Here is a 26,877-nt window from a genome sequence, read left to right as displayed (position 1 = left end):
TCATCCACCAGGCTAAGCATGTGCCCGGGGTTTAGTGGGTGTAAAAGGGCACTTCACCTTACCAAAGACCACAAGGGGGTAGCAAATCACTACCTTGCCTAGGGCCCTATCAGCGCTAACATTAGGTCCCCCTCTAGACTTTGGCTTTCCATGAATGGTAAAATTCTAGGTTTTCCACCTTTTGCCCAGTGCTTGGATACTAAAATGCGCTCAAATCAGAGCAAAGTAATCTGAATGCTGCATTTGCTCAACTTGCCATTCTTTTCTTTCTACATCTCCGCTTCAGGCCCCTTTTCCTTTTCCCCTCTGTTTGGCAGCCCAGTCTGTAGCAACTTCCAGCAGGGTGGATTTCATGACTGTGTGCTTATGTAAGAGGAGAGCCACCCTCAGCAGCTCCCCGTGACCCTGGAAGCCATGCCTGTTTCATATTTCCTTCTCTGTGTGGAATGTAACCCAAGTACAAGTTCATCGTCTCTTCGCCCTTACGTCATAATTTAAAGCTCACTCTTGGGCAGGTACTTTGCAGCCAATCAAAGGCGAGCGCTACTTACGCTAAGCCCCGCCTCTATCCTGTTATCTATCCAATCAAGCAAGCAGGACGTGATGAGTGACATTCCGTAGACGTTCCACAGTGGCAAGGAATCAGAGGGCGGGGGCTTGAGAATAGCTCGCTGCTGGTTGGTTGAAGGCTTTGACAGGCACAGAGGTTAGCAAATGACATGGCAGCCCGCGCAGGCTAGGGGTTCCCCTTGTAGTGAGTATTCGGTAGAGGCAGCTTCAGTAGCAGGACGCGTTGCAGACGGCTCGGTACAGACATGACTTCCACACACACCTTTCAGGGCCTGGAGTCCGAGAACAAGCCTAGCTCCAGGTGAGAGGAGAGGCGGACTGTGCCTGGGGTCGGCAGGGGGATGGGAGAGGCTGGGAGCTCCCTGACTCCTCTGTGCAGTGATTGCTGCTGGGTGTCACATTCTGGCGCAGCATGAGGAATCTCCGCATCCCAGAGCCTTCTGCTCAGACTTCCTGCGGGATGTGCATGTACTTGGGGGGGGGGGGGGGGGGGGGGGGGGGGGGGGGGGGGGGATTTATCATGCCTGATCCAAAGGAAACTGGAGCTAGAAGAACACAATCCTCGTTCCATTTCACAGCTAGAAGCTGATTGGTTATGCTAGGCAGCTACTCCCAATATCTTTGCACCTGCCTTGGATGAGACAGGCCCCATAACTGGATGTCACTTTTCTGTCAACTCACCATGGGTCACCTAAGATGGAGAGTTGTACCTGGGAATCCAGTTTGTCTGACCTCTTTTTTTTCCATCTATAATGAACTTAAAATTCAATTTTACTTGTTTTTATCACTCTGCAATAGCTAAAACTAGCAGAGTTCAAACACCAGTCGGTAAGCTAGGACTCTGTTGATTTGATTGAAACAAAAGGAATTTATTAGGCTCCAGATTCTATTGTGTAAAGTTACCTCTCAGTGAAAGACCCATTCCTGTGTTGCAGAAATAAAATAACTTTGCAATGCAGTCTACAGCTGGGTCTAAACCAGGACTTTGTTCAGGTCTATAGATAAACTGACCGCAAACCAAATATCTGGCCTATTAACCTTTGTGTCACATCTTATACCTAAAGTTAATTGCAAGCGCTTTGATATGGGAATGTGATGTTACATTTTTTTTTCCCTACACAGTTTCTATTCAACATTTTTTAAAATATGTTTGTGCAATTAAGGGAGCTACCATGCAGGTCTCTGTGCCTGGAAAGATGTCCCACTAGTCAGGATGTCTGTGATCTTCCAGACTGTGTGCTGCTGTGGGCCACACACTGCCAGCAAGCCTGGTTTAGCCTGCCAAAGATAATAGCTTCTAGTGCTCTATGAATTGCATCAGAAGTCCTCAGAGACAGTCAATCCTTGTGTCCTGACCAGGAAACAATCCTCTTCTCTGTTCAGTCCTTTGTTGAAGGGAATGAAAGCTCTAGCTGCCTGTCATGTCTTATGGTTGGATATGGGGCATTGACTAGGATCATGGGGTCTGAGTGCTATTCTTCATGGCTTCCCTCCCCTCCCCAAAAAACAATCACACTTTGGGCATTTGAACAGGAAAGAACTAACTAAAGATCCTTGCAGACCACAGATTAGCCTGACCTAGCCTGATGGTTTATGGATAAATATATCTGGACCAATCCCAGGTAGTCTGTGCCCCTTGGAAGTTACAGCTGTTTTCTAACTGTTTGAGTTTTTTCTCTAATTGTCGCTGGAGCTGGCTCCTGGATTCCAAATTGATTTGTCCATGCCTGATCATTTATTTGTTCACTCAGGTAAGAAGTTAATGCAGCTTAAGACCCCAGATCATTGATGTGTGAGACTATATTATCACTGCAAGATCTCTAGACAAAACTTTAAAATCCTGTCGAGTAAAGTCTTGCTGTCACACATCTGAGTAGTTACCTTACTGGGCGCTAGTATGATTGAGGCGATCCAGCGAAAAAGTTCACAGGTAAATTCCGCTAATGTGATGGGTGGACAGCATCGTCTCGACTTACTAGGTTTCAGATAGGTTGTAGTAATGCTATGCCCACACTATTCGGCCAATTAGGAGGCTTCAAGTTGTAGATTTTGCTGTGATTGGAGAACTGTTCCCTATGGACTTTCTTTCTGACCCACCTCAGCCATACCAGCTCCCCTTACAGTCCTCTTTAGTGATCATACTGCTTTGTTTCAGCAACTTGCTAATAAAGAACTGTCCACAAAGAAGGCTTTCTGTGCTGTCAGATTTTATCTTCACAAATTTACATAGTGAGTGTAATAGTTGGAGGCAGGGCCGTGGAGTCGGTACAAAAATTATCCGACTCCTCAGTTTATAAAATCACCGACTCCGGGTAACCAAAATTGCTCTGACGCAGACTCCACAGCCCTGGTTGGAGGTATAGGGTTTAGGCCCCATTCACACTAGAGTGTTTTGCCAGAGAATTCGGCAAAACGCTCAAACGCTAGCGCTTTTTAAGGTGCTAGTGCAATAATGACCTGTGGGCCTGTTCTCACTTGGGCGATTTGCATTAATCGCTGGCGATTAACGCAAATCGCCCCCCAAAAAATTGTATCCTGCACCATTTTCAGGCGATTTACCGGCGATTGCATTTAGTGCTATAGAAGCGCTAATCGCGATTGCCGGGAAATCGCCCCAAGTGTGAATGGCGTTAAGCACCAAAAAACGCCAGAGCAAAACCGCTAGCGTTTTGTAAGTGTTAATGGGGCCTCAGGGTTGGGGCTCCAGTTACTGTTAGAGGTTTAATGTGATAGCCAGGCATGTAGAAGGGGGGTACAAGTCAGGACTAGGCATGGAGCACAGATTGGCAGTAGGTCAAAGTTACCTGTTGTAACGTGCACTTCCCTTGTGATGTGGAACTACAAATTGCAGTATGCTTTATCAGTATCTTTCTACAGATCTAGGATGGAGTTGATAAATAGTCCATCTGACCACATAACTACTGTACCTGAGTATTCTGACTTGATCTGTAATCTGTATGGAAGAATGAGAGGATCTGCATGGAGGTGTGTTCTCCCTGCCAGCCATGTGCTATTGTCCTCAGTGCTGGAAATGCAGACAGGCTTGGCCAGGCTTTGTTCTGCTGTAGGTGTGTGTGATGAGAATCGGGGTACTCTCCTGGTTTTGGATTTCAGAGATGATTATATTTTGCAGAGCGTTTCCGCTTTACCAGACTCTGTGCTCCCAGCAGCGACCTTTGTCTTGTTACCTGAGCTAACAATAGCATCAGATGCTTTCATTGTAGACTGAATGAATCAGATAATAGCGTGACACTTTATATTTGTTGTGCACCAGCGATCCATGCTGCAGGACCACGCCTAAGCTGTGCATCCTTGCTGCTGTTCACTGTGTGCCATTAGGATATATTAGTCAGTCACTGTCGGTGACCTGCTTAATAATGTAACACGTTGGTTTGGCTAGGTGACAAGGGTGCAGACAAAAGCTCTAGTGAGATTATGCGAGATAAAGGTAAAACCATCCATTGGGATCGCCTCTGTGTAGAATTCCTCCCATCCCTATGCACATGCTTGCAGAGAGTCTGCAGTGTCTGAACATGTGCTCTGCAGTCTTTGGATTTTGCTCTAGGCAAGCCGTCAGGTGAAAGATGTCAGATTGCGGATCTTGTCTTGTATCAGTGCAAAGCCAGGTCTTTCCTTTCTAAAGACTTTCCAATGCCTGGCCTTGTGTAGTATGTTGGCGAGGCCGGTCATTATGGGTGGGGTGGGCCCTAGCATGGCCATGGAGAGTATTGTTTTGCAAGGTACTAAAGCATTCATAGCCTCCTCTTTTAGTAATTATCAGCGTGCCTTTTGTATCTCATAAGAAGTAATTTTCTGTTCAGTATATTTCAGAAATGGAAAAAAAAAAAATGCCACGGGCGTTCTCGGTTTTATGTAATCTCTTTGTGATCATGGGCTTTTTAAGGCGGGTAGAGGAATTGAAAAATTTTACTAGTGTCTATAGAATAGAAGGTATACCAGTGACTGGAACCTGTTGAGTCTCTGATAGTGATATAAACAGCTGCATTCTGTCTATGTGCTGCTATCCTAGGGCAAGCACTGTAATATGGTGTCAGTTTTAATAATTGACTATCTAATAGCGGCATTTTGCCTAAAGCTTAGGTTCTCAAAGGTGTCACGTCACTTCTCGGGTGCTGCAATACAGCCAGCATTCCCCACCGACTGAGTATAATGCACAACAGAAGCAGCGCTTCTCTCCCCTCCCCTGGGCGCCGCGAGCAATGTGAGACCTTCTCTCACCCTCACCACTCATTGTAGTGCCCAGCTTCTTCAGGGTCGCATAATTACATGTGAGATGCCAGCACTAGAGTGAGTGTTAAGGTCCGTACACACGCCGGACTGGAGGCAACGACGGGTCCGTCGTCACCTCCCGCTGGGTGGGCGTTCCAATGACAGTCCGGCGTGTGTACGCACTGTCGGCGGACTGATACGGCTGCTTCTGAGCGATCCGCTGCGGATCGCTCAGAAACAGCCGTATCAGTCTGCCGACAGTGCGTACACACGCCGGACTGTCATTGGAACGCCCACCCAGCGGGAGGTGACGACGGACTTGTCTCTGCACTGCTACAGACGCCAGATGGGAATTGTACATGTTGAAGCAATGCAGTGCAAGATCGTCCTTAGAGAGAGAGAGAACACAGAGACAGAATGTATGTGTGTCTTCCAATCGAGTCGCCACCCAGCGACTGTGAAAACACAACAACGGAAATGAAGTGGGAACGCAATCGCCAGAGTGGCGATTGCCAATAGTGACACAAGACCGAACTAGACAGAGCACAAGTATAAAGAAAGAGCACAGAGACAGAATGAATGTGTGTCCACCAATCTAGTCGCCACCCAGCGACGGTGAACACCCATCAGCAGAAACAAAGTATGAATGCAATCGCCAGACTGGCGATTGCCAACTGTCACAAGACTGAGCAGGACAGAACAGGAGAGTAGCAAAAGGCACAGCAAGCAAGAACAATCAGAACACCAAGGAAAATAACAAACGCTAGCTAAACGCGAACACAGCGAACGCGTTTACAACACGATCACCGCGCGTTAGGCGCCCAGTAACGCTTGCTAAATCGTTACCTCACCGAGCCTACAGCAAGCGTTCGTACCAGACAAGACAGACAGGACTACCAGTAGTAACTGCTGCTCTGGCTAGCACCCCCAAGGTAGAATACAGAAGGAAGCACTGCCACTACCATTAGGGCGAATGCAATCCAGACAGATGGAGCTGCCAGTAGCAACTGCTGCTCTGGCCTACACTCCCAGAGAGACAGAACGATTTCCTGTCGACCGCCGCTGGCGACAAGACAATCGAGACAGAACAAGGCAATACAGATAATGCAACCTGACTGCACTAGAAGGGATGCCTAGTGCAGTCCCCAGGAATTACTCTAAGATAATCTTTAGCAACCAAGCAAGGCTGATTCTCCAGGAGAGTTTAGCAGGAACAAACCATCATGACCAGCAAGGGATTGTGGGAGAACATGGTATTTATACTGCAAGCCTTCAAAGGAGGCAGCTAGGCAATTTGCATGACAAGTGTATGCAAATTCCTCAGCAAAGCAACTCTGAAACTTGCAAAGCGAAGACAGGTCTCTTTTCCAGAGACCTGCAGCATTCAGACCTAAAGAATGGACAAACAGCTGTCTGCCCGTGCAGACAGCTGAGCAGATCATTACACTAGAGATGTAGCGAACCGTTCGCCGGCGAACCGCTCTGCTACTCTGGGCCACTTACTACTTCCGGGTCGCAATGACCCGGAGTAGTACGCCTGCGCTGCCCGGCGGAGCGCGTCCTAGATCGCGCTCCTGTTGCCGGGCACTCTCTGCGCATGAGCATGACGTCACGCACATGCGCAGAAAGTGCTCGGCAACGGGAGCGCGATCTAGGACGCGCTCCGCAGGGCAGCGCAGGCGTACTACTCCGGGTCATTGCGACCCGGAAGTAGTAAGAGGCCCAGAAAGGTTCGCCAGACGAGCGGTTCAGGCCATCACTACATTACACATATCTGCTGCATTATGGAGCTGACAAAGTAATTTTTCTAGTTGTCTTCCTGTGCATTCTGGGAGATTGGAGAAATTACCACAGGTGTGTTCCCTCACAGTTTAACATCTGTACGCGTGTAAAGGTGCATACACACATCAGACTATAGTCTTTGGAAAATGAAAGATCACAGACCAATCTTACCACCCTTCATCTAGTATGAGAGCCATACCTAACACAGTCTTTTCTATGGAGCTGAACTCCACATCAGACAGATATCTTTGCAAGATGCTGCACACAAACATGCTGCACACACTCAAAAGATCTGTAGCTGCAAAAGATCTGTTGCTGCCAAAAATCCATTCCTGCAAATTGCAATGATAGTCTATGAGATCTGCAGATCATCATACACACATGATTTAACTGACATTCATCTGCAGATCAGATCCACCAGGATGGATTTTCAGATCTTCGGATGATTGCTTGATCTGCAGATGAATGTCAGTTAAATCATGTGTGTATGATGATCTGCAGATCTCATAGACTATCATTGCAATTTGCAGGAATGGATTTTTGGCAGGAACAGATCTTTTGCAGATACTGATCTTTTGTGTCTGTACAGCATCTGTGTGTGCAGCATCTTGCAAAGATATTTTTCTGATGTGGAGTTCAGCTCCATAGAAAAGACTGTGTAGAGTATGGCTCTCATATTACATGAAGGGTGGTAAGATTGGTCTGTGATCTTTCATTTTCCAAAGACTATAGTCTGATGTGTGTATGAACCTTTACAGAAGGGTCACTGCAGTATACCTACAGTTCACATTTGACATCCTGATTTGTAGTGACTTTTGATTAAAGGCAACCTGAAGTGGAATATGGAGGCTGACCTATTTAATTTTAAACAATACTGGTTGCCTGGCTATCCTGTTTATCGTGTTCCTCTAATGCCTGGTACACACCATGCAATTTCCCATCAAACCGATAGTTCGAATCGGATTTCCAATAGTAAACATTTCACTGAACTGAAAAGTGTTTTTTTTTTTTTTTTGTTTGTTTTGCTTTTTTGTAACATTGCTATTTTATATAATTTGAAGAAAGTGCAGTTATGTTTTAAAGGTCAACTATTGAAAAAAAAGTCGGCAGTTAAAATCTCACAGAACTGACAGGTTTTGTGCCCGTCTATCTCCTCATAGGGGATTCTCATGGTTTTCTTTTTGTTTGCATTTCCTGAACAGCAATTTAACTGCCAAAATAGTAAGATACCAGCCAGCCTCCCTAATCACTTGCACGCTATTTTGTCAGAAAGGGCCCTTTTCCACTAGCGGCGATTGCGATGCTGAATCGCAAACCGCTAGTGATTTTAAAATCGCTACAGTTTGTATATTAACATAGGAATCACGGTAGGTGATTTCCACTACCGCGAACAGAGCGATTTTTGCCGCGATTTTGCTATGCAGTCCAGTGCATAGCAAAATCGCGATTGCAAACGCCGGGTTACTTTGCTGAATCGCAATCGCTAGCGCTCAGCACGACCGCTAGTGATAGCTAGTGGAAAAGGGCCCATAGGGCCCTTTTCTATTTGCAGAGTGATGCAAGTGAGGCTACCTAGCCGCATCACATCACTTCTGCATCTCCCGTTACGGAAGTGTATGAAGAGGACGGCGGGTGGATGTTGCTGTACGAGAATCTGCAGCATGCTGCAGGTTCTCGGATCGCTCTGCACACAATGCACGCAGTGAAAACTGTTCCTGTGCCCTGCATTGGGATCAGGACACCCCGCGGTGCGATGCGGCTATATAACGGAATTGGGCCCTTAGAGTTTGTTTTCAACAGCATTTCCTGAACAGCAGTTGCAAAGAAAATAAGGGAGAGGGGAGCGTTCCAATAGTGCATTAACTTTTCGTTTCTTAAAGGAGTTATCAGGCTTTTATAAGTAAAATAATGGCTACTTTCCTGGGGCTTCATCCATCCCCGTTCCACGTGGCGGTGATTGACAGCGCCACTCGCGCAGTACAGGCCGACTTGCCGTCTTCACCGGGAGGCAGAGGCGGCGAATGGCTGCGTGCAGAGCTGCGATGAGGGACATGCTTGGGGCTGGACAAGGCCCCGGTTAAGTAGCCCTTATTTTACCTATAAAAGCCTGATAACTCCTTTAAAATCACAACAATTGCACTTACTAAAATTTTAAGTAAAATTTGCGTGTACAGGCCGCCAGCGAGAAATTGGTGCTGCCTAGTGCATGCCCGACCGACAAAGCGACCAATTTCGGGACAGAAATTGGCCGCACATTCGATCGCGCATGTTGGAAAATGTCGGGCCGAGGTTGGTTGGTCGGGTGCGCGGAGGTACGGCGGCCAAATTACGAACGACTAGACGACGAAACCCCCGCCGCTGCCGCCGCAATTTATAAATGTATGTAGTGTAGTGCATTTATACATTACCTGTCCGGTGTCAGCCTCCACGCGGTTTCCGTCCATTGCCGGGTTCCGCATACACGTCGGTGGCGCTCTGACATCACGAAAGGCGCATAGCAGCTGACGTCAGGCGCTCTGCGCCGCTAGCGTGTATGCGGCTTACCCGGCGAGCTGCTACAGGGCAGGTAATGTATAAATGCACTACACAACATACATTTATACATTTTGGGGGCAGTGGCGGGGCGGACGCGGCGGCTCAGCCGATTCCCTGATGATTTCATGCTGAAATCGCACGGTAATCGGCCCGTAGTGTATGGGCAGATTCGATTTGAGATAAATTTGTCTCTTGGTCGAAACTGCCCATATTCGTTCTAATGTATTGGCACCTTTAAACAGCAAATGTCACCTATACATGAGTGAGAAATAACGCCCATAATGCAACACTTCAAGCACATTGAGTGGAATATTTAAATTACGCCCTTGAAAGCCAGGCGTAGGTCCAGATCTGCTGGTTTATGGCGCTCTCATAGCTTCTTGGTTTTTGCAGAGCCTGAGACAGCTTAAAGTAAACCTGTAGGGAAAAAAAGTTGTAAACGGCAGACTATCCAGAGGCTTTCTAGTACTCAGTACTGCTAAGTAGTGGAAAGCCTCTGCATAGTCCAGCAGCTTCCCTGATCTTCCTTGACCCCTCCGCTGCTGGTCGGGACCTTCCTCACCTCTGTGGCTGCACTCCGATCTCAGTGATCTAAGTGCAAGCGTGGTTGTACTGCAGGCACCAGTACTGAAACTGCCTAACAGCACGAAGACATTCATTCAGAGGGAAATGCCGTGCATGAGTGGCATCTTGTTTGTGTGTATTTGCGACCCCTTTTGGCACCTACGCAGAACAGCCGCACTCAGAACAGGAGCGTGGCAACAAGAAACACATTAAACTTTTTTGTTGAATGTGTCAGAGCTAGCCATCGCTGCAACTGAGGCATGTAAAGGAGATCAAGGAAGCTTCCGGATTAGCCAGATGCTTCCCTCTACTGAGGTAAGTATCTAAGCGCATAGCATAGAGTTGCCCTGCTTAGTGATGTACTCCCTACTGAGCAGGAAGTGCATGCACACCGCACGCCCATTGATGAAATTCCGGCGTCGCTTATTGGCTCCAATGACTTCAGCTACCTTTGCGTCGCCACAGAAGTCATACGGTAATGCACTGCTGACTTTGTAGCTGCTATTCGGGATTTTTCGGCGCAATGTGGTAAGTGTACTAGGCCCCATTGCCGTCGCATTACCCTCCAGTAAAACAGAGTAACGCAATGCAAGTGTAAAACGGGCCTCAAAGAAAAACTGTAAGCTTTTGGCTTATAAGCTTTCTTCAGACTCCTGCATGCTGACAGTATGTTAGAACACACAGCTTATATATATTGAACATCAGCAGGAGGTGCATAGATTGTTTTGCAAACATAAATAACTCATTCTGATGCCTTAGGGCTCTTTCACACCAGGTAAAATAAAAGTCCGCAGACTTTCATTTTACCTTTCACATCCAACGCTGTGTTTTGGTGAGTTGCGGTACTACGCAGCTGGGAGCTTTTAATCGTCCGGCATTGGCATTTTTCCATTGGGTGAATTCGAACTACCGCCGCTAATTGGCGTCGCACCGCAACATCCCGACGTCCACGCCGCAGATCATAATGTTTGCAGAAAATTGGCTCCTGCAAGCGTTATGTAATATGAAAGAACCCTTAACAAAAGAACACCCAAAGCACACTATGTATCTCCTTTTGATGTTCAATGTATATGTTGTGTTTTCTTATATCAAATCAAAGATGGCTTTATTGGCATGACCAAGATTGATAGAGGCATTGCCAAAGCAAGGGGGACATGGGAAGGGGTGGGGTAGGGGTACAATGGGTTAGCAGTTCATGGACATTTTTAGGTTTACAGTTCATTTATGCACCTCTCGGTCTGTGGCATGCTGTAACATAGCATGCTTGTCATTGTGGATTCCTCTTCTAGAAGAATGAGGAGTTTTCTCTTATACTCTAATGCAGGCTTTCTCAACCAGGGTTCCCTGGAACCCCAGGGTTCCTTGAGGACTCTGCAGGGGTTCCTTGGCATTTTACCCCATCGTGGGTTAAGTATAATAGAGCACACTATAATAGGTGGTACTGTAACAAGAAGCACTAAGTTGGGGGGTCAGGAAATAGTATGAGTGGCAGTGTAATAGGAGATAGTAAAATTAGCAACCTAACCTATTTAAAGACCATGCCTCCTGAAAAATAAATGTAGGGGTTCCTCAAGACCAAAAAATTGTTTGCAGGGGTTCCTTGAGATCCAAAAGTTATTTACAGGGTTCCTCCAAGGTAAAAAGGTTGAGAAAGGCTGCTCTAATGTGTGAAAGTCTGGAAATAGTTCCATCAATATCTCGTCAGCTTACAAGAACAGAGTCTGAAAAAAAGGCTTATTAGCCAAAAATGTCTTTAATTTTTTTTTTTTATTCCCCTTCCAAGTTAGCCAATGGTATTTGTTTTCACTGAAAACTTCTTGCTTTTAGTAGCTGTGAGCATTTCCCCAACACTGGGGAGCTGACATGCATCAGGTTGTCAGCTTTGTTTGCCTTGGAGAAGTAGAGCCACTGGCCCTCACTAGGGCCTTTTTCCACTAGCAATCGCAATCACAAATGCCAGCGATTGCAATTTTTTTTCATTAATTCTGTTATGCGATTGCGATTTGTGATTTTCATTTGCATTGCATTATCATTGTAAAAATCGCTCCAGCAAGCAATTGCGATTAGCGATTTCCAAATCGAATCACTGTAGTGGAAAATACTTCTCGTGATTTCTATGATAAAGTAACAACTCTAGCGATTTTAAAAATCACTAGCGATTTGCGATTCAGCAATCACAATCGCTCTAGTGGAAAAGGGCCCTCAGAAGTGTTTACATTGCTTCCTGTGTCTGTATTGCCCTCCTTCACTCTGCTCAGGACTAAACATTGTGAATACTGCACTCAAGGCCTTATTAACCTGTCTGGTTGTCCAGGCTTTTTCCTATAAATTGAAAGATGGGATCTAGTAAAATAACCCAGCTGTCTTCACCCGACGGAGAAACCTCCCAACGTGTAATTAAAGAGATTTTATTTTTACTAGAATGAGTCTGTCACTTGTAACAAAACTGGTGTTGTAGTTCAACCAGAGATTGTGTTGAAATTGTGTATACTTTGCAAGTCTCTGTCAACGCCAAGTCGTCAGCAGTGGCAAAAGCCGGTTTTGGCATCCTATTTTATAAGGCTAATTTAACCATTAAAACGTTTTAGAATTTCACAATAAACAGAGCAGCAGTTTTAAATCTAAACAGTATGATGAGAGAGCTTTTCTGCAGCTCGTCTGTCACATGACCCACGCTGCTCTGTGTTTGCCCTGTTCTTGGAAAGAAGGTGCCTTGCTTTCTAACCTGACACTCGTCACCCCTCCCAATGCGATGAATGAAGGTTGCCTGACCAGCAGAAGAGGAAGTGGTTTAAAGGCGGACCTGAACTCAGAACTTCCTTTATCCTTTAAAAGATAAGCAACGACATAATATCCTTTAAAGGAAAAAAAACATTTGTTACAACTTACAGAACTCCTGCAATAAGTCTGCAGTGTGTCTACTTCCTGGTTTCATGGAAGCAGATAAAGGGTTAACCTCCTGTGTATACATATTAGCTGTATCTGTCAAGGTCTTCTGAATTTCTGTGCTGACACAGCTGAGATCATATTATACTTGTGATTTACTTGATGAGGGGGAATTAGACGGGCTCTAAACACGCACTGTGTCCTGTGCAATAATACTGGTCCACTTTAACGATTAAACCCCATACACATGCTCCATTACCATTGGCAAAAAAATTTGAGTGATCCCCAGCGTTTAGTGAAGAGCGAACATCGGCACATTGAATTCGGTGACGGCCCGACGACAGTCTGATTGGATCGTTGGCAAAAAGAACAAAAATTACCCAGAAAAACGAAATTTGCCACACATGGGTACTTTGAATGCATAAATGAATGAATCAATCATTTATCGCTCGGTACGAATAACTAACACCTGTTATCGGCCAAACCAATCCACCAGGATGGATCAGTCTACATGGACAATAAGTGCCGTCTTTTACAGGTTTGGGTTTTGTTTGTTTTTTTCCATATCTGGAGTCCATTTATGAGTGGCTACCTTTAGGCTGCTTTCACAGTGGTCAGTTGTGTTGCAGAAAAATTCTGAATGTCAACTTACTACCCATACAATTCTATGGACCTGTTCACGGTAATGGTTCGCATTTTTGCTGCATGCAAGCTTTGCATTAAAGTATATGTCCAGTCTCAATTGTAGTTCACACACATTTTAACGCATGCGTTTTGCAACTGACCACTGTGAATCCAGCCTAAGGCTCAACACACACACCATACAATCTTGTATATTGGTAGGTGAACAGAGGCGCCAGAGGGATAAAAGTACATAACATTTTTAAAAAATTGCTGGGAGGAAGTGGTGGACTCGCCTCCGTTAAAGCAGACACCAAGGACCTCTGGTGCTCTGCTTGCTATAACTGAATTGCTGTTTATCCCCTGCTTATTGCCTGAAGAAGTGGGCTGTGCCCGCGAAACGCGTTGCATCTTTGGGGTATTTTCAATAAATGTGTATATCTATATATTTACAGTCCTTGGTGTCTGCTTTAACGGAGGCGAGTCCACCACTTCCTCCCAGCAATTTTTTTAAAATTTTATGTACTTTTATCCCTCTGGCGCCTCTGTTCACCTACCAATATACTTGAGTCCACCCCAGGTGGAGGGGTGATCTACCCCCTTTCTTCCTATCTACAGAGAGCGACTTCTTAATCCTGAGTGAGGACAGGTCTAATCTCCTCACCTGCCTAATGAGTGGTTACCTAGGTGGTAACCCGTGTTTGTGAGTATTACCATCTCACTGTTTGATTTATCCAATCAATTTTGACATACTACACCATATTGGGCTCTCGATTTCTCTTCAACCATACAATCTTGGTTGTTCAATCTTACCACTTTCATGTATAAGAGCTTATCCAATCAATCATTTAAGGTATTTTTAATCTGTTGGCCCTTAACTACATAGATTTGGTAAACCTGTACAACCAAAATTGTATAGTGTGTGTTGAGCTTTAGGGCTGTCACAGTGCTCAGTTGCATTGCAGAATAATTCTGCTTATCAGCTCACTGCCCATGGGCCTGTTCACAGTACTGTATTGTAACGGCTTGCGTTATTCTAACTGTATGCAATATTTGCATTGAACTCTGTCTAGTCTCCATTGCAGTTCACACTCATTATAATGGGTGCGTTATGCAACTGACCACTGTGAATGCAGCCTAAGCCTGGATTGAGGGCCTGTTTTAACTACACACAGATTCTGCATGCAGAAAACTGACTCCAATGAATGCCTATGGGAAATCTGCATAAGAAAAAATCGCGTTCAGTGAAAACAGGCTCATAGACATTAATTGGAGTCAGTTTTCTGCATGCAGAATCTGCGTGTAGTGGAAACAGGCCCTCACAGTGGTCCGTTGCATAACATATGCATCATAATGTGCTCAAATGAGTGTGAACTGCAATGAAACTGGTCAAAGACTTTTTAATGCAAAGCCTGCATGTAGCAAGTTAGAATAACTCGATCAGTTATGACCCTTTACTGGGAACAGGCCCATAGAATTGTATGGGCAGTGAGTTAACATGAAGAATTAAGCTGGCCATACACTGGCCCGTTTTCCCGGCGATCGACAGCAGATTCTATCACTGGGATCGAATCTGCTGTCAAATCGTTCACGCAACATGCTAATTTTCGATCTATTTCGGCCCGAAATAGATCAGTCCCGTCGATCGCGCCGTGCGGAAAATTACCGTTGATCGCCGCGGGTAAGGAGCGCATCGCTAGCGGCGTACGACCGCCGCAGGTATACATTACCTGAAGCTGGCTCCCGTCATCTTCTCCGCATCACCTCCCGGCTGGCATCTTCTCCGCATCACCTCCCGGCTGGCATCTTCTCCGCATCAGCTTCCGCATCCCGGTATCCAGCATAACTTCCTGTGTCACTGCAGTGACAGCGGAAGTACAAATAGAGGGCGCTCTATTTGAACTTCCGCTGTCACTGGAGTAACTGAAAGTTATGCCGGGATGCGGAAGCTGATGCGGAGAAGATGCCCACCGGGAGCCGATGCGGAGAAGATGCCCGGGACCAGGCTTCAGGTAATGTATGCGGGGACCGGGCGGCGGCAGCTCAGCAGATTGTGATCGGTTTCAGGCTGAAATTGATTCACAATCTGTTTGCAGTAAAGGCAGCCATATGATCCCTCTCTGATCAGATTCGATCAGAGAGGGATCTATCTGTTGGTTGAATCTGATGGCAAATTGACCAGTGTATGGCTACCTTAATTCTACAACGGAACTGAGCACTGTGAACCTAGCCTTAGTTAGGGTCCAACCCAGCCAGCAAAAGACCGCAGTAGGAGCTTTCAGCTGTCTCTACTCAGCTGGCCTGTGTGGTTTGCCCTGGGAGATGCAGGCCAAAGATGCTTTAAGGTCGCTGATTCTCAGCATTTGTATGGTTAATTACAGTAATGTGAGCCAGCTTGTAAATGGAGCTTTACGTCTGCGGAGGAGCTGCCTTGTGACAGGACAATGACTAGGAAGTTTTCCCTTGTTATTGATGGCTCTTGTGTTTAATGGATTTCACGCTGTGGCTTCAGGTCTCAGCAGGGGACATGAGGGTGTGGCTGGCTAATTGGCTACAGACAGACAGGCAGGGTGCTGCTCACAACTTCCTCTGGGACTCCCATCACATCACTGCTCAGGGGACTGGTGGATACAGTCTATAAAGCTCTTGTGTTGAGAGAGATGCAACTGGCTGTGCTGCTACAGGAAATGCATCCACTAGTGTGATTAGGCTGTCATGGAAGCATAGATCATTTCTGACTCAGCAATGCGAAGACCTAAGTTAATTACATTAGAGGGATGGACAGGGAGAATGGATTTTTATTTTTATGTTAATCAAGCTGTTAAGGAAGTGAGTCATAATGCCAACCCTCTCCTCCCCTCCATCCAGCTGATGCACATGTTCAGAAACCTATCTGAGATGCACTCCATTCTTGTACAATCCTGTTTGAGCCAGCATTTTTTTTTTCATTACCTGCTAGATGTGGACTGGTTTGTATGGATCAAACATGCAAAGTTTTGAATCTGTTTACAATCAATTTGATAAAACAATGTAATCTATTTGTCAATCGAACACCAGAATTTCAGTGTATACCTTTATAATGGTGCAAAGACACCTTTTGACCCGATCCTCCTTGGTCGACTTCGCTGCGCTGGCCAGTACAGATGTTTGTCACCTACATAGCTGACAATGCGTTCTGCTACTGTGTGGGGTGGTGGAGGGACAGTGGCACATGCGTGGAGCACAAGGAAGCCATAACAATGAAGTTGGCCATCGGTGGGGTGGATTGCTTGATTATCAGCTGAGGTGGGCGTTATCTGCCACCTCTGCCGACCTTAGTCAAGCGTGTAGAAGCCTTAAGGTGGTGGATGGGGTGGTGCAGTCTTCCCTGTCACGCTGTGGGGAACCAGATCTCAAAAGCCACAAATCTATACTAAGTACAATTTAGGATATGGCAGGAGGTGCCCAGAGAAAATGAAGTGTATGTAATATTAAAGGACATCCGAGATGAAAATAAACTGTGATAAACAATAGTATCTATCCTCCTCCTCCTAAAAATGACCTTTTTAGCTATCGCAGTTTTATTTTTTTTATTTAAATTCAGTTTTTAAGTTTTTACTGTTTCATTGTGTCTGCTCAATGACACCCTCATTGAAGTATGCTGGGGCTGAAATCTATGAATTATTGACCCTTTTTATCTTTTTCCTGTTCTCAGAAGCAATTTACTGACAGGAAAGTGTTTTATAGCTGTAATTACTGAGGGTTATGCTATAGTCTACCCAGTCCCGACCTGGACATAAACTGTCATTTGCATACCTGAATTTTTTTTTTTTTTTCAGGCATAAAAAAATGGAACACAGCCTAGATATTTGTGTGCTAGGCACTGCACATACACATCTCTCATCATGTCACATGTCATCTCGGTTGCCCTTTAACCACTTCACCCCAAGGCGGTTTTTACCCTAATGGACAAGCGATTTTTCACCTTTCAGTGCGCATCCCTTTCATTTTCCAATAGCTTAATCACGATTAATCACAATGCTATCTTGCTTTTTTCACCACCAATTAGGCTTTTTGAGGTTATTTGTTTTCAGTACGGTAATTTTTCTCTATGCATTTTAAAGGGAAAAACAAGGAAAAATGAAAAAATACACTATTTCTCCAATTTCATCCCCTATAGTTTTAATATAAACACTGCTACTGAACATAAAACCCACGCATTTTATCTGCCTATTTGTCCTAGTTATCACAAGATTTTAATTATATCCCTAGTACAAAGTATGGCGACAATATATTTGGAAATAAAGGTGTATTTTTTCTGTATGGATTTTTTTTTTCCACTAATTTTACGTGCACGCTAGTGTGAACCCACGTGCACGCGCACAGCGGCAGCAGCACTGTTTGACTTATAAAAACATCCTGGAGCCGTTAAGAGGCTCTAGCAGGACGTTTTTAGAAGTCTGCTTGTCATTAAGTGGTTAAGTACAAGTTTGCCTTCTTAAAGGGAAGGTTCAGGGAGGGGGTAAAAAAAAAAAAAAATCAATATCCACTTACCTGGGGCTTCCTCCAGCCCGTGGCAGGCAGGAGGTGCCCTCGCCGCTGCTCCGCAGGCTCCCGGTGGCCGACCCGGCCAGGCCGGCTGCCAGGTCGGGCTCTGCTGCGCTCCAAGGCCTGGCACTTCTGCGTCCCACGCGGGCGCGCTGACTTCATCGGACGTCCGCCGGGCTGTACTGCGCAGGCGCAGTAGTTCTGCGCCTGCGCTGTACAGCCCCCCCCCCCCCCCCGGTTAATATCATTATTGTGCACTTACATGGGCCTAATATTTTAATCGGATGATATGTCACAAACTATCCCTCAGAGGAGCTCACAATCCAATCTAAGGTCACTGCAATAGTCCTAGTCTAATGTCCTAACCATAACATAGGCCCAGTGCACACCGAGCGGTTTTTGGAGCGATCCGCCGGCCGCATCCGCCTATAAAAACGCTTGGCTAATGTTTTGCAATGGGATGGGGCACACCGGCGGTTTGCGGTTTTTGCCAAGCCGCAAACGCGCCTCCTGCTGCGTGTTTGTGGTTTTCGGAAGCGTTTCGTCCTCAATGTAAAGTATAGGAAAAACGCAAACCGCTCTGAAAAACGGTACTTCAGAGCGGTTTGCCAGGCATTTTTGTTACAGTAGCTGTTCAGTAACAGCTTTTACTGTAACAATATGTGTAATCTGCTACACAAAAACGCACGCAAAACCGCTAGGTATGTTTAGAAAACCTCTCTAAACATACCTAGAATCGCTCTGAAATCAGCTCCCAAAACCGCTAGCGTATTGCGGATCTGCTAGCGGTTTTGGTGTGCACTGGGCCATAAATCCATTTTTTTTGGGGTGTGTGGGAGGAATTGCTGTGCATCTGTCATCCACTGTTGTATATAATATATATTATACCTGATGAAGAAACCTCACTGATTTGGATATTTTGTCTGGTTTGCCCACCAGTAGTTTTTTTTTTTGGGTGTGTGGGAGGAATTGCTGTGCATCTGTCATCCACTGTTGTGTATAATATATATTATACCTGATGAAGAAACCTCACTGATTTGGATATTTTGTCTGGTTTGCCCAATACATGTAATCACCTTTACTGAAAGGAAACTGAAGTTTCTGTTCTGCAGTGTGTTTTTTTTACTGGTTCCCAGGACTGGTTTGAATAGGAGTTTACTGACGCTACCTTGACACTTCGTAGAGCCTAATCACGCATTTACTTTGCTTTCTGCCAGAGATCCTTTGCTCTGAGGATAAATATGGGAATTCTGTTCGATGATTCATTATTACTGCTAGTAAGGCATTGCGGTGTATGAAGGAGGTCAGAATGCACTGGCTGCATGCTAGTTCTGGGTCAGTGACTCAGTAAGTAGGGAAGCCAGGATTGCTTTTATCACTCCTTAAAATAGGTGATGTCACTGATTTGGAAATTGCTTCATGAATTTCAGTGTTACTGAAATGGTCTGATATTGCTGAATTAAAGCCTGTCTTCTTGCTGTAAGATGTCTGTATATCTTTCCTTATTCAATACTGCTCATACGTCTCCTTTCTGTAGTCTCTCTCTCTCTCTCTCTCTCTCTCTCTCTCTCTCTCTCTCTCTCTCTCTCTCTCTCTCTCTCTCTCTCTCTCTCTCTCTCTCTCTCTCTCTCTCTCTCTCTCTCTCTCTCTCTCTCTCTCTCTCTCTCTCTCTCTCTCTCTCTCTCTCTCCCCCCTCTCTCTCTTCCCCCCCCCCCTTTTTTGCTTGTAGAGCTTTGAGACACCGAATGGGGGCTGGAATAATTTGTCTGTGATCTGTCCACACAGGAGCGGCTTGCTGTGTAAAGTAAGGAATTTTATTAGTAGCCAAAAACATGACCCTTCTTTTGCAGAGCTGGGGAGGGTAGGAGCAGCTACGTATTTGGCTGCTGTATGCGCCTTAGAAAATGGGACATGCCACTATTGATACAGTAGAATCCCTTTATAGTAAACTCCAAGGGACCAGGGAAAGTAGTTTTACTATATCGGAATTGGTCATACATAGTATATTTTTATACAGACGCATCTGCTGCGATCTGAGGACTGAGTTTACTATATCAGTTTACTATAATGAGATTCTACTGTAATTGCATTTACATGGGGGTGCAGGCTGTTTACTGTATTCTGTAAGGATCTGACTTATTGCAGCCAGAGATTCTTTATACTGAACAATTTTCTGTAATGAACAACTTTTTCCACCACAAGTCACACTGCTTAAAAACAAGTACCGATATGAGAATACCCCATCCATGTAAGTGCCCTGTCACACTGCCTATTGAGCTGTATTCACACCGGCACAGAAGGGAAAGTACTTCTCACTGAACTGACTGCCTGCGATTAGACGCAATAAAGTGATATTGATTGTGTTTGATGTTATACAGGAGAGACCTCTGCTGTAGGTCTGCGCAGTGTTATGTAAAGCCACCTCCAGCAGTGACTAATGGAGGCGAGACAGCCGTGTGTACAGTGACCGGGATTTAGAATATAAATAGGAAGTACAGCACATGCCAGGAGCAGAAACCAGGCCACAGATCTGTTTTATAGGCCAAGTCCTGCACAACAGACGACTTGGAGGAAGACCAGAAAACTACCTGCTGATCTGTTCAGCCAGAAACACTGTAGACTGCAGCAGACTTCAGGAAATTGTTCTGAATTGTTGTAGAAAACATGGCTAGTTATTCACACAGCCATTTGTCAGGAAACCGCCTAGAAAATTTGTGGTAATGTTTGATCAGTTTACTTCAAAAAGACTTTGTGTGGCTTCTTTTACGTTGCAGATCACAATTTGCTATTCCGATTGGCAATTTTCACTAGCAAGACAAGAATCTCGAGACCAGAATCTCAAGCTTTCACTAGCAAGACAAGAATCGCATTGAAATCGCATGTAACAGCTACATTACTTCTTTTTTTTTTTTTTTTTTTTTTTTACTCTACATGTGCTTTATAAGGCTACTGTAAAAAAAAAAAACTTAATGCGCCGCATTTTAAAGAAAACCTGTACTGAGAAAAAATATCCCTGGGAGGTACTCCGGGAGGGGGAAGCCTCCGGATCCTATCGAGGCTTTCGCCATCCTCCTGCATCCTACGGGGGTCGCGCTGTGCCCCTCCGAACGTCGGCGATGTAAATATATTTGTCTTCCCGGCTCCAGCGCAGGCGCAGTAGCGGCGCTGCGCTCCGAAGTAGGCGGAAATGCCCAATCTCAGTAGGGTCTGTTATATTGCGCAGGTGCAAGTCTCCGGCGCCTGCGCAGCAGAACGGACCTGACTGAGATCGGGTATTTGCGTCTACTTCAAAGCCGAAACAGCTCCCCCGCTGGAGCCTGGAAAGGTAAATATTGAACAGGCTGATGGATTTGTCGGGCCGGCTTTGAAGGACTGCAGCGAGACCCCCGTAGGACAGAGGAGGATGGTGGGAAGCCTCATTAGGATCCTGAGACTTCCCCCTCCCGAGGTGAGTACCCCCCAGGGGAAGTTTACCTTGTTACAGTGTCTCTTTAATGCTTTTTTTCCTCCATAGCACTGCATTGTGAAAAAGCTTCAGTTTTTTAGCATATAGTGTGAAAGAGCCTATAGCGGAACATGGGCACTGGACTGCTCATCAGTTGTCCTTTCAGTTACAACTGACGGCAACTAATTTCATGTAAAGGTCCCTTCTTAAAAGTTCTTGTTACTGTTGGCTCTGCCCTGTACACCCCTTCTAACGGTAAGGAGCTGTTTCCTGCTGGGACAAGAGCACACGCTGTGCCATGAAAAAAAAAAAACTGTAATGCAGACCAGAAGTCACATCCTCTTTTAATCTCTCTTCCCCTTTTACTGTTGTGAGTTGTGCACACTTGAAGCGGTGTTTCTCTCCTGCAGTGTGCTTTCTTCTGAAGAAGTCTAGTGTCATATTTCATGGCCCACTATCCGCACTCATCTGTTCTCTGATCCAAGTCTGGTTCTGTCACCCAGGTGATTGGCTGGCTGCTGACCTCAGAAGGTAATGGAATTTACAGGCTGCCCTCAGCCTCTGTCTTGGCTCCATGAATCTGTAGCTGGGCCTCACGGCTGTGAAGGGGGAGCTACAGGCAGGCGGCTGGGGCGATGACTTGTCAGAAGAATTAAGTGATCAAAGCAGATTTTCCAAAACTATCGGTTTGCTAGCTCCCCTCAAGTGGTCACTTTACAAGTAACTCAAGGTAATATGGGGAAATATGACATGTAGGCTGTAAACATTCTACTCCTTGATAATGGGATTCCTTTGATTATGAGAAGATGCAGATTGTGGACTATTTTCAACACCTCAGTGACAGATTTAGGAATGACCTGGTGAGCCAAAGCCTCTTCAGGTGAATGTCCTGCTTCTCCACGTTCAGTACCTGAAATTGTAGGAACGGTAAGACAGTCACGGTTTCACCGGTGCTCCGTCCTATTACTATTCTGTAGTTCCTCTGACTGGAAAAAGAGAATTGTGATGGCCATTTTGAAAAGTTTCCATGCCTCTCACAATGGCTTTAGGAAGGAGATTGCTTTAAATCTCTGAATCTGCAGATCTGGAACAAATGGCACTCTAGGATTAGGTGAGTATAATTTGTCTCTATATGTAAATTTTTGCCTATTGTCTTAAGTTAAACTATGGATTTACCGTATTAGAGGGACAATTTAAGGCTACTTTCCCACCAAGACGTTGCGGTTTAGGGGACGTTAAGGTCGCATAACGTGCCCCTAACGCAATGCATGGTGGTGTTGAAGTTGGACGTCAGATTGAGCTGCGTTATGCGGCTCTCAAAGCAGCCGCTCCAGGTTAGGAGAAAGTCCGGATCTTTTTAAGGATTCGGATCATTTGAATCGGATCATTGAAAAGATCCGGATCTTTGAACCAAATCATTTGAATCATTGTAATAGGGAAGCAGACTGGGTGAAATGACTAGCAGGACAGGACTTTCCCTGCACTGTACATTCTGTATGTTCCTGTTTCTTCCAGATAGACATCCACTGTGAACCGAATCTTTCATTGTGATGATCCGGATGATTCGACTCACAAAAAAGATCTAGATCAAATGAACGATTCGTTCATGATCTAGACATTACAGTCCTACCAGGAGTCTCTGCAATGCAGTGAATATTAATTAGCCATGTGGCTGGCCGTGGAGGAGGAGGGGAGACCTCCTCCTCCAACATTAGAGCATGTGTAAACAGTCTAACGTGGCTTAGCCCAGTATAACGTACAGCATGCAGCACTTTGTTTAAACCTGCTGCGTTACTATATAACGCAACGTGGGCACTGTGAACAGCAACATTGATTTTACAGTGCTGTGGGTTAGGCTGCATTACTGGCTGCTGTAACGTGGGACTTTAACGTCCCACTGTGAAACCAGCCTACAGATACCTGAAGTGTCATACTCATCTATGTAAAATCTCGCCAAAGGACCGGCACCTCTCGATGTATTTAGAAGCTCTTTGTAACTTTATTGGCATCAATATGAGTGGTGCCGGTCCTTTGGCGAGATTCTATGTGGTGACCCCTTGGTACTGGGGTGAGGACCTAGGCACACCTTTCTGCAGTAAAGCCACTGTGAGTGCTCCTGGGCACTTGGAAGAAATATACTCATCTATGTAGAATTTAGGGAATCTTGGGCCTGCTCTACATCTTGCAAGTGCCGGGACTGGTTTCAGACCTTAAAAGCTTTTTATGTAGATTCCAGGAGGATTCTAGTTGTAAATTAGCTAGTTCACAGCTTAATTACTTCCGCATTTATACAAGGGGCTTAGATCTTAAACCGGGCTTAAACTAAATCTTTGTGACGTTGTACTTCACCTGAAATACCCCAGTCTTTTGGTCTTATGTATAATTATGCCTGGAATCCAGGGATGTTTTACTGTCTTGACTCTGGCCCAATCACCACACATTTAAAGTGAACCCGAGGTGGGATTCTGACAATGGAATCCGCATGCAGAGGCGCGGTCTGCCTATACAGCCCAGTCTCTGTTGCCATCCAGATCCCCCCTAAGCCCCCCCTGCGCTCTGCGATCACCCATAAATCACAGCCGCGCTGCCGACACGCAGTTTGTCACAGCGGGCTGTGTTTACCTCTGTACTGTCAGTCTGCTGCTCCTCCTGCATAGCTTCGGTCCCCACCCGCGTCCCTTCCCTCCCCGCTGATTGGACAGAAGGGACACAGGCGGGGACCGGAGCTATGCAGGAGGCGGGGGGAGAGCCGAGACTGATAATACAGAGGTAAACACAGTGCAGCTGTGATTTATTGGTGAGCGCAGGGGGGGCTTAGGGGGGATCTGGATAGCAGAGGCTGGACTGTATAGGCAGACCCAGCCTCTATATGTGGATTTCATTGTCAGAACCCCACCTCGGGTTCTCTTTAATGTGCCCATACATCTAGTGATGATGTGCAGATTTGACCAACTGACAAATCTCTCTAATCAAATTTGATTAGATGAGATCTGTTGGCTGCCCATACACCGCAAGCCATTTCACATTCGGCCTTGTGATGCCTCCTCACTGGTCTGACGCTCTCACCCTAATGTGCAACGTTACCCCCTGGTGCCCAGTGTACTATACCTTACCTGTCTGTGGACACCGCTTGTCATCTGCTGCCTCCGGGCGCTGTTTGTCCATACACATGCCTCACGTGGTTGCTGGAGTAACGTGGGCACGTATGTGACATCACACGCGGCCGTATTACTCTGGCAACCACGTTGGGCCGCGTTTATGGGCGGACAGTGCCTGGAGCCAGCGGATGACAAGCGGCGGCCACGGACAGGTAATGTATAGTACATTGGGCACCAGGGGGTATATTGCACATTAGGGGGGACAGCGTTGGGGGTTTCGTCGCTTGTCCCAATATCGCTTGATGTTACCACCGTGCGCCCGATCGAGCAAGCCGGCACTTCTTGCAGCATGTCTGACCGATTAATACAACCAAATTTGGGCTGGCACCAATTTTCATCCAATTTCAATTATAATAATCGAATCGGATGATCGATCGGCCACCAAGTCACCTGATGTATGGTCGCCTTTACCCAAGTCGGTGAAGCTTGAATAGTGGTTGGTGAATAAATAGAAATATATGGTAGGAAAGTGTAACGCTGGGTAAAAGGTAAGGTGCCTTTTACTATTGCCCATGTCTTTAAATACTTGAATCTTTAAATTGCAATGCATTAGCATCATATTCCCCTCTTGTCTTCTTTAGTTAGGGCACCAGTTTCTCATCTTGGATGTTATGTTCCCCTCTGCTGCTATCTGGAAAACATGGACTGTGGAGGGTGTTCTGCTCCATGGTCATAGTCAACCTACTGAGGGGGGCAGTGTCAGATTTTATCAGTGATGTATGTTAGAGGACAACTGAAGATGGAGGTATATGGAGGCTGCCATGTTTATTTCCTTTTAAGCAATACCAGTTGCCTGGCAGCCCTGCTAATCCTCTGCCTCTAATATTAGCCATAGCCCCTGAACAAGCATGCAGCAGATCAGGTGTTTCAGACTTTAAAGTCAGATCTGACAAGACTAGCTGCATGCTTGTTTCTAGTGTTATTCAGATACTATTGCAGAGAAATAGACCAGCAGGGATGCCAGGCAACTGGTATTGATTAAAAGGAAATTAATAAGGCAGCCTCCGTATACCTCTTACTTCAGTTCCCCTTTAATCTGAGTTAAAGCCAATGGGTACCGTTTAAAAAAAGAAAAAGTCAGATACTCACCTAAGGAGAGGGAAGGCTCGGTCCTAATGAGCCTTCCCTCTCCTCTCCCGGTGCCCTCGGTGCTGCGCTGGCTCCCCCGTTCGCGTCCGCCGCCGCAGGGACTTCGGAGGTCTTCGGGAGCACTTGGGCTTCCGAAGATGGGCCGCTCCATACTACGTACGCGCGAGCGCGTCATAGAGAGAGGAGAGGGAAGGCTCATTAGGACCGAGCCTTCCCTCTCCTTTAGGTGAGTATCTGACTTTTTTTTTCTTTTTTTAAGCGGTAAACATTCACTTTAAGTTAGATCCTGTTAATCTGAAGTTGTTATGCTGGGAATACACGATGCGTTTTTGAGGCAGATAGATAATTTCCGACATGTCCGATATCCCTTTCCATCATTTTACTGCTCGATTTCTGATAGAAGTGAATGAAAATTGATAAGGATAAGAGAATCGAGCGGAAAAACGAATCGAAACACGATCGAACAGCAAATCGACCGCAAAAATGCACCATGTATTCCCAGCATTAGTGTGGTGCAGTTGCAATTAATTCATTTAGCCAGTGCCTAAATTGTGTAAGGACTTGTTGTTACCCCAGTCTTGCAGAGGATTATCCATTTTATAGCTGTGGAGTGGGTAAAAAATGATGTGGCAATGTCAGGGCTAGTTTGTGAACAGCTTGGCAGGGCCATTCTGCAATAACTGCAGTTGGTGCACGTCCTCGTTTAGAAAGGCCTGTGTAGAAAGCATTGCAACAGTTCAAAATGGTGACATATATTAGAATGCAGTATATTATTCAGGATGCACACTTTGAATGTAATTATCCTGGTTTCAGCATCAGAAACACTTCCTATATTTCTATGTTGGTATGTAACCCCACCCTCCCAGTGATCTTTAGAAATAGACTGTGCAGAATTTTACTCTCAGGGCATTCTGGGAGACCAGGTATATTTTCTACTAGTCTCTGAACTCTCAGCAAACATTCTGCCAAGCTGCACCTGTCATGACTAAAGATGTCGCCACCTGTAATAAACTTTTGAATGTAAATCAGGGTGAAGAAACATTTTACATTGAGCAAATGCTGACTAAATCATTTATTAATGAATATTGTGTTAAAAAAAAGACTGACTACAGTTCTTCTTTCAGTCATGATGTGAGAAGTCTGAACTAAGGTAGGCAGATCCTCTGGGGAAATGAGGTGATATAGACTGTTCTCTTATTAAAGGATACGTCCAAGGAGAATTAAAACAAAAATCCACTTACCTGGTGCTTCCTCCAGCCCCTGGCAGCCATCCTGTGCCCTCGCCGCAGCTCCGGTGGCTCCCGGTCTCCGCTGCAGAGGCTGACGTCGGCCCCCTGGTCTCGCTGACGTCATCAGGACGGTACGGCACAGTAGTTCTGCGTAGTACCGTCCTGGTGATGTCAGCGCGACCACATGACCCGCACGGTGGAGTGCAGAAGAAGCCGACCTGGAAGCAGACTTGGCAAGGTC

The 26,877-nt window shown here is 45.8% G+C and overlaps 1 protein-coding gene across 2 annotated transcripts in view; it reads left to right on the top strand.

Moving 5' to 3' along the window:
• The first annotated feature begins 750 nt into the window (after positions 1-750).
• JPT2 (Jupiter microtubule associated homolog 2) overlaps positions 751-26,877 on the top strand; it is a 60,642-nt gene continuing 34,515 nt past the window's right edge. Inside the window, exon 1 of one of the 2 annotated variants that reach the window (XM_068244377.1) lies at positions 751-871. In XM_068244377.1, the coding sequence (XP_068100478.1) occupies positions 816-871 (56 nt within the window). In that variant the 5' untranslated portion in view covers positions 751-815. Of the gene's footprint in view, positions 872-21,594; positions 21,692-26,877 lie in introns of those variants that run through there. The other variant, XM_068244378.1, reaches the window with a different exon arrangement.

This window comes from Hyperolius riggenbachi, chromosome 7 (genome assembly GCF_040937935.1).
Source record: "Hyperolius riggenbachi isolate aHypRig1 chromosome 7, aHypRig1.pri, whole genome shotgun sequence".
Lineage (NCBI taxonomy): Eukaryota > Metazoa > Chordata > Amphibia > Anura > Hyperoliidae > Hyperolius > Hyperolius riggenbachi.
This window is presented reverse-complemented; position numbering and strand designations above follow the sequence as displayed.